The 6,571-nt window shown below is 44.8% G+C and overlaps 1 protein-coding gene across 1 annotated transcript; it reads left to right on the top strand.

Annotated features, from left to right (window-relative positions):
• Positions 1-280: 280 nt before the first annotated feature.
• On the top strand, positions 281-2,079 carry LOC139262684 (ferritin heavy chain B-like). The gene is made up of 4 exons (XM_070877835.1): positions 281-382; positions 928-1,074; positions 1,445-1,570; positions 1,924-2,079. Exons 1-4 carry the CDS (start codon positions 281-283, stop codon positions 2,077-2,079), a joined length of 531 nt encoding a protein of 176 aa, XP_070733936.1.
• The last annotated feature ends 4,492 nt before the right edge of the window (positions 2,080-6,571 follow it).

Here is a 6,571-nt window from a genome sequence, read left to right as displayed (position 1 = left end):
GGAGGAAAGTTAGGACAATTAAGATCCTCATTGAGTTGTCAGCCAATGATGCTCATTCTTCAAAGATCTGACTGATTCTGAGAGTCCATATCATCTCCTCCCTTTACTTGATTGGTGCTCTGAGAGTCTGCAACTTCTGATTGGGTATTGAGGAGTGTTACTCTTCCTCTAGGTTGCCACACCCTGGATTATCCCTCAGTATAAATACAGGATTTTGCAGTTCCTGAAATCTCAGTTTGTTGCTTCAACAAAGTTTAGATTTGTAAAAAAATAAATAAAAATGACTTCTCAAGTGCGTCAGAACTACCACCAGGACTGTGAGGATGCTGTCAACAAGCAGATCAACATAGAGCTTTATTCCTCCTATGTTTATCTCTCTATGGTGAGTTGACCACTTCACAGTGGAGACTATGTAATGTGAATTTACTAAATTCTGTGCTGTATCCAGCCCACCTATTCTGAGTATCTTGAATCTAAATGACTCACATTCCTGGTCTCTTTTGAGGTTGTTGAATTTATTTGGAATACATTCTGCACTCAATGCATGAAATTCAGAGTTCATATCCTCATTCTAAATCACTCCATGGACTCTTGCTACTTTGCCTTTGCAATGAGGGGATGTAACAAAATTAGAGCTAGGACATTTAGACGGGAAGTCAGGAAGTATTCTTTCCTGCAAGTGTGGTGGAAATCTGGAAATACTTTCCCATCCTCCTACAGGCCCCCACCCCCACAAAAGGCATTGATGTAGGGCCAAGGTTTTTCATTGGGTAAGGCTATCAAGATTGTTCCAATGACCATGTACATACAAGTTCAGTGAGATTTTGAACCTTTGAACAAAAGTGACATTTTGAAGTTTAATTTATGTAATGTACACATGCCAATGAGTCTGCCATTCAATACCCAACTATTCTGATCCCAATGCAGTCCTTCTACTTTGACCGGGATGATGTTGCCCTGCGTCACTTTGTTGAGTTTTTCAAGGAGCAGTCACTTGAGGAACATGAGCATGCTGAGAAACTGATGGAATTCCAGAATCGGCGTGGAGGTCGGAACATCTTGGCGGACATCAAGGTTGGCTCCTCTTGCAATTGAATGTTCCCGACACATTCTGAAGCAATTATTTCCAATTTACAGGACATGTCATTCAGCCAAAATGGTCTTTGCTGGTTTTCATATTCCACACAAGCTTCCTCCCACCTTGCTTCATCTCCCCCTGTCAGCATATCATTCTATTCCTTTCTCCCCATGCACTTTCCTGCCCCTTAAATACATCTATGCTATTTGCCTCATCAATATGACCCCAGTGATTGCGATAGCTTAATGGCAATTTTAATTTCTCACACATGGGTTTGTGGTAAAGTAGACTTTTGATTGCACCCCTAATTTCTTTCAAATGTTTGTTTAATCCACTGTAAATGAACTGTTCGACTTTCCTTTCCAGAAACCAGAGCAGGATGAGTGGAGCAATGGTCTGGAGGCGATGCAGAGAGCTCTGCAGATGGAGAAGAATGTGAACCAGAGTCTGCTGGATCTGCACAAACTCTCCACTGAGAGGGTAGACCCTCATGTAAGTTTTTAATTTTAATGTGGGTTGAGATTGTGGAACCTGTTGTCCTTGAGCCTAATTATAACTCTCTCCATGCCCCAAAGCTTTGTGTTGGTGTCTTTCTCTGTTTTTATTTTGGCTAGCAGTGGGAAGTGATGGGGTAAGTTGACCTACTGTGACAGACGAGTAAATGTGTCCCAGGATCTGAGCACCTATTGTACAGTAAGTTTAATCTTGTGATGCAGTAATTCCATCAATCTCAATTGCACCACTTGACTATCCTCCAGTTTGAGGATTAAAATCCAGATTCTCAAATGGAAGCTAACATTCCTTGATGTCTGCTGCTGGACATAACTAGTTTCCCTCTTTTTCAGTTGTGTGACTTCCTGGAGACTCACTACTTGGATGAACAAGTGAAGATGATCAAGAAGCTTGGAGATCACATCACCAACCTGAAGAGACTGGGAGCCCCTGAGAATGGCCTGGGAGAGTACCTGTTTGACAAGCACACTCTGGGGGAGAGTGACTAAACTGACTGACTGGATCAAGCTTATTGTGTTTAGTACTTGTATTGACAAAATTAGGACCCCTGTCCTGTAGATAATGATTGCTTGTGACTTTGTACAAAGAGCTGTGAGACCTGGGCTCTTAATGTGACATGTAACATAACTAAATAAAATGTTCAATATTGGACTGGGTTTTGTCTCCTTGTAAGTTTGGAGTGGTTGCTTATTTTCTATAACATAACTAGGTTTGCTTCAATCAAGAATTGCACTGATCTTGCAACAGTTATGGGACATTTTAAGAACATAACAAGTTAGAGCAGGAATAGGACATTTGGTGCCTGCTGATCCAGCCCCCTCATTATCTTGTATGTTGCAATACGATCACCCCTCATTCTTCTGAACTCTAATGAGTATTGGCCCAACCCATCTTAAGTCAGCATGCTCATCTCTGGAATCAACAGATGCCAATGCAAGTATATCTTTCCTTTTTAAATATGGAGACCAAAACTGTATGCTGTACTCCAGCTGTGGCCTCATTTCACCAATACTCTGTACAGTTGTAACAGGACATCTCTGCTTTAATACTGTTGCCCCCTTGGAATAAATACCACCATTCCATTTGCCGCCTTGATTACTTGCTGTACCTGCATAGTCACTTTTTGTGTTTCATGCATGAGGACCTCCAGGTCCATTCCTCTGGTGCAGCATTTTGCAATTTTTCTCAAGTTATAATTTGCTTTTCTATTATTTCTGTCAGAGTGGCTAACCTCACATTCCATCTGCCAAATTTTTGCCCATGCACTTCACCCGTCTATATTCCTTGGCAGATTTTTTTGTGTCTTCACAATTTGCTTTGCCATCAGCAAACCTGGCTACATCACACTTGGTCCTTTCATCCAAGTCATTAATATAGATTGTGAATAGTTGAGGACCCAGCACCGATCCCTGTGGCACACTACTAATCACTGTTTGGCAACTGGAAAATGACCCATTTCTCTGTTCTCTCTTTTCTGTTAGTTAGCTGATCTTCTATCCGTGCTCATCGATTATCTCTAACCCTGTGAGCTTTTATCTTGTGCAGTAACATCTTATGCGGAACCTTTCCGAATGCCTTCTGAAATCCAAATGCACTACATCCACTGGTTACCTCCTTATCCATCCTGCTCGTTACATCCTCAAAGAACTCCAGCAAATTTGTCAAACCTGATTTCCCTGTCATAAAACCATGCTGACTCTGCTTGATTGAATCATGCTTTTCCAAATGTCCTGCTACTGCTTCCTTAATGTACTCCAGCATTTTCTCAATGACATGTGAAGCTAACTGGTCTATAGTTTTCTGCTTTTTGTCTGTTATGTCTCTAATGTGATTGAGTATTGTAGACTTGAGTAAGTGTGACCTTAGTCTCTATATTCTGACTCCAGTGCGCTGGCACAGCATGGGAGGTATGCTTATATGCTGAGATCCCTTGGGACTCCAACAGATGTGCCCTCTGGTGGCGGTAGAATTCTGGTTACACAGTGTTGCATACAAAACATCCATCTCCCCACCCGCCAAAGACAAGAGTAAACTTATTTACAGGGTGAGACGATCTGGGGCTTTCTGCTCCCTAGTCGATCGACTCGGTACAAACACAGGTGCAGGTGAGTTAGTTTGGCCTTCGCTGGGCTGTTGCGCAGCTGGCCTTGCTGGGCTGCTGGGGATGATGAGTTCAGCTTCGTGGTCAACCGTGATGTCGGTTGCCACTTGTGTGTGTGTATCGGAGGGTCGAAGTTGGTGGTGTCCTCTTCAGGTTGCTCGTGGCATGCCAGAGATTCTTTTTCAATCATGCTGTAGGCCCTTTGGGCCTTGGACAAATTCTTGGACGCTTAAGCAACGGTTGCTATGTTCCCGATTCGTTTGCTTGTTGTAACACATACCCGCCCCCGTACGAAAACGCATCGCAAGCTCGCACTAAACGTTTACATGGGTCATACAGAACAAGCAGTTTGTTGGAACATAACAAATTTCAGGCTTTCTCACAAGCAGTCTCTTTTGATTTCCCCCATACCCAGTCATCTCCCTTGCGTAGCAACACATCTAGAGGTTCTAGAAATGTGCTTAACCCGGGTAGGTAATTACCAAAATAATTGAGGAGTCCCACGAATGACCGCAGCTCCATCACGTTCTGTGGTCTCGATCCATTCTTGAAGGCCTCCGCCTTGGCGTCGGTGGGTCTGATGCCGTCTGTCGCATTCTTCTCCCTAAGAACTCGACCTCTGGTGCCAGGAAAACACACTTCGAGTGTTTCAACCTGAGTCCCACACGATCTAGCCGACTTAGTACCTCTTCCAGGTTCTGCAAGTGTTCGATGATGTCCTGACCAGTGATCAACATGTCGTCCTGGAAAACCACGGTCCTAGGAATCGACTTTAGCAAACTTTCCATGTTCCTTTGAAAAATAGCCACGACCGATCGAATCCCAAATGGGCATCTATTGTAGATGAACAGACCTCTGTGTGTGTTGAGACAGGTGAGTCGTTTCGAGGATTCCACCAGCTCCTGCGTCATGTAGGCCGAGGTCAGGTCCAACTTGCTGAATGTCTTCCCTCCTGCCAGCATCACAAATAGGTTGTCTGCCTTGGGTGGCGGGTACTGATCCTGCAGCAAAAAATGATTAATCGTTACTTTATAGTCCCCACAAATTTTGACCGTGCCATCACCCTTGAGAACTGGAACAATCGGATTGGGCCCACTCGTTGCACTCAACCGGTGTTATGATGCCCTCTCGTTGCAGTCTGTCCAGCTCGATCTCCACTTTGTCTCGTATCATATATGGCACCACACGTGCCTTGTGGTGGATGGGTCGTGTACCGGAAACCAAGTGGATCTGCACCTTCGTCCCAGAGAAATTTCCGATGCCTGGCTTACACAATGACGGGAACTTGCACAAAGCCTGGGCACATGAGGCGTCGTCGACGGATGAACGCACTCGGATGTCGTCCCAGTTCCAGCAGATTTTTCCCAGCCAGCTTCGGCGGAACAGTGTGGGGCCATCTCCTGGTACAATCCATAGTGGTAGTTCGTGCACCACTCCACCATAGGAGACTTTTACTGCTGCACTGCCTATTACAGGGATCAGCTCTTTAGTGTAAGTTCTCAGCTTGGTATGAATGGGGTTCAGCTTTGGCCTTTTGCCGTGTTGCACCACAGCCTCTTGAAGGCCTTTTTGCTCATTATAGACTGACTCGCACCCGTATCAAATTCCATGGCAACTGGAATTTCGTTCAGTTCAACTCTTAACATGATCGGTGGACATTTCGTGTTGAAGGTGTGTACCCTGTATACTTCTGCCTCCTTAGTTCGAGTCTCTAGTTCAGTTTGATCCGCCATGGATTGGTCTTCCTCTGCAACGTGGTGGTTTGCAGGGTTTGCAGCTCGTCTGCACATTCGCTGGAGGTGTCCCATTGTTCCACATCTTTTGCAAGCATAGTGTTTGAAGCAGCATTGATGGGCTCGATGATCACCTCCGCAGCGCCAACAAGGTGTTAATTGCCTCGCATTCACACTTGATGGCGGACTCTCAATCATCTGAGGTAATGCAGCTGCAGGCGTGTATATTCTGCCATATGCATTCCTGCCTGAAAATGACGTTACTTAGTGTACAGTATTTGCCGATGCATCTTTATGTTGCAAAATTTGTTTGGTGTTATCACTGGTGGACATAAATGCCTGGGCTATCGTTATGGCTTTGATCAGATTCATTGTTTCAACAGTCAATAGTTTGCGAAGGTTAACCTCATGGCCAATGCCAAGCACAAAAAAAGTCTCTTAGCATTTGCTCCAGGAATCCATCGGAATTCGCAATGTCCTGCAACGCCTTAGTTCGGCGACGTTGCTTGCCATTTCCTGGCCTTCAGACCGTTGACATGTATAAAATCGATACCTTGCCATCAGAATGCTCTCCTTCGGATTTAGGTGCTCGCGAACCAGCGTACACAGTTCTTCATACGATTTGGTTGTTGGTTTCACCAGAGCAAGAAGGTTCTTCATGAGGCGATAGGTTGTTGCCCGCAGACGGTGAGGATGTTCACCCTTCCAGCTCGTCGGCCACAAAGTATTGGTTGAGTCGCTCCATGAAGGCATCCCAATCGTCACCTTCTAAGAATTTCTCCAGGATAACAACAGTTTTCTGCATTCTTGCATGATGGTTCGTTATCAACTACTCGTCGCCAGTTGTTATGTCTCTAATAAAGCAATGTGACTGAGTACTGTAGACTTGAGTAAGTGTGACCGTAGTCTCTTTATACTGACTACAGAGTGCTGGCACAGCATGGGAGGCCTGCTTATATGCAGTGCTCCCAAGGGATGCTGGGATCCCTATGGACTCTAACTGATGGGTCCTCTGGTGGCAGTAAAATGCTGGTTACAAGCTGTTACATACATAACAGTTTGCCTCCTTTTTTAAATAGGGGTATTACATTTGCGGTTTTCCAATCTGAAGGTACTGCCCAAGAAACCAAGGAATTTTGATAGATT

This window comes from Pristiophorus japonicus, chromosome 4, assembly GCF_044704955.1.
Source record: "Pristiophorus japonicus isolate sPriJap1 chromosome 4, sPriJap1.hap1, whole genome shotgun sequence".
Taxonomy (NCBI): domain Eukaryota; kingdom Metazoa; phylum Chordata; class Chondrichthyes; family Pristiophoridae; genus Pristiophorus; species Pristiophorus japonicus.
The sequence above is the reverse complement of the archived record's forward strand: the minus strand, read 5'-3'. Positions and strand labels throughout refer to the sequence as shown.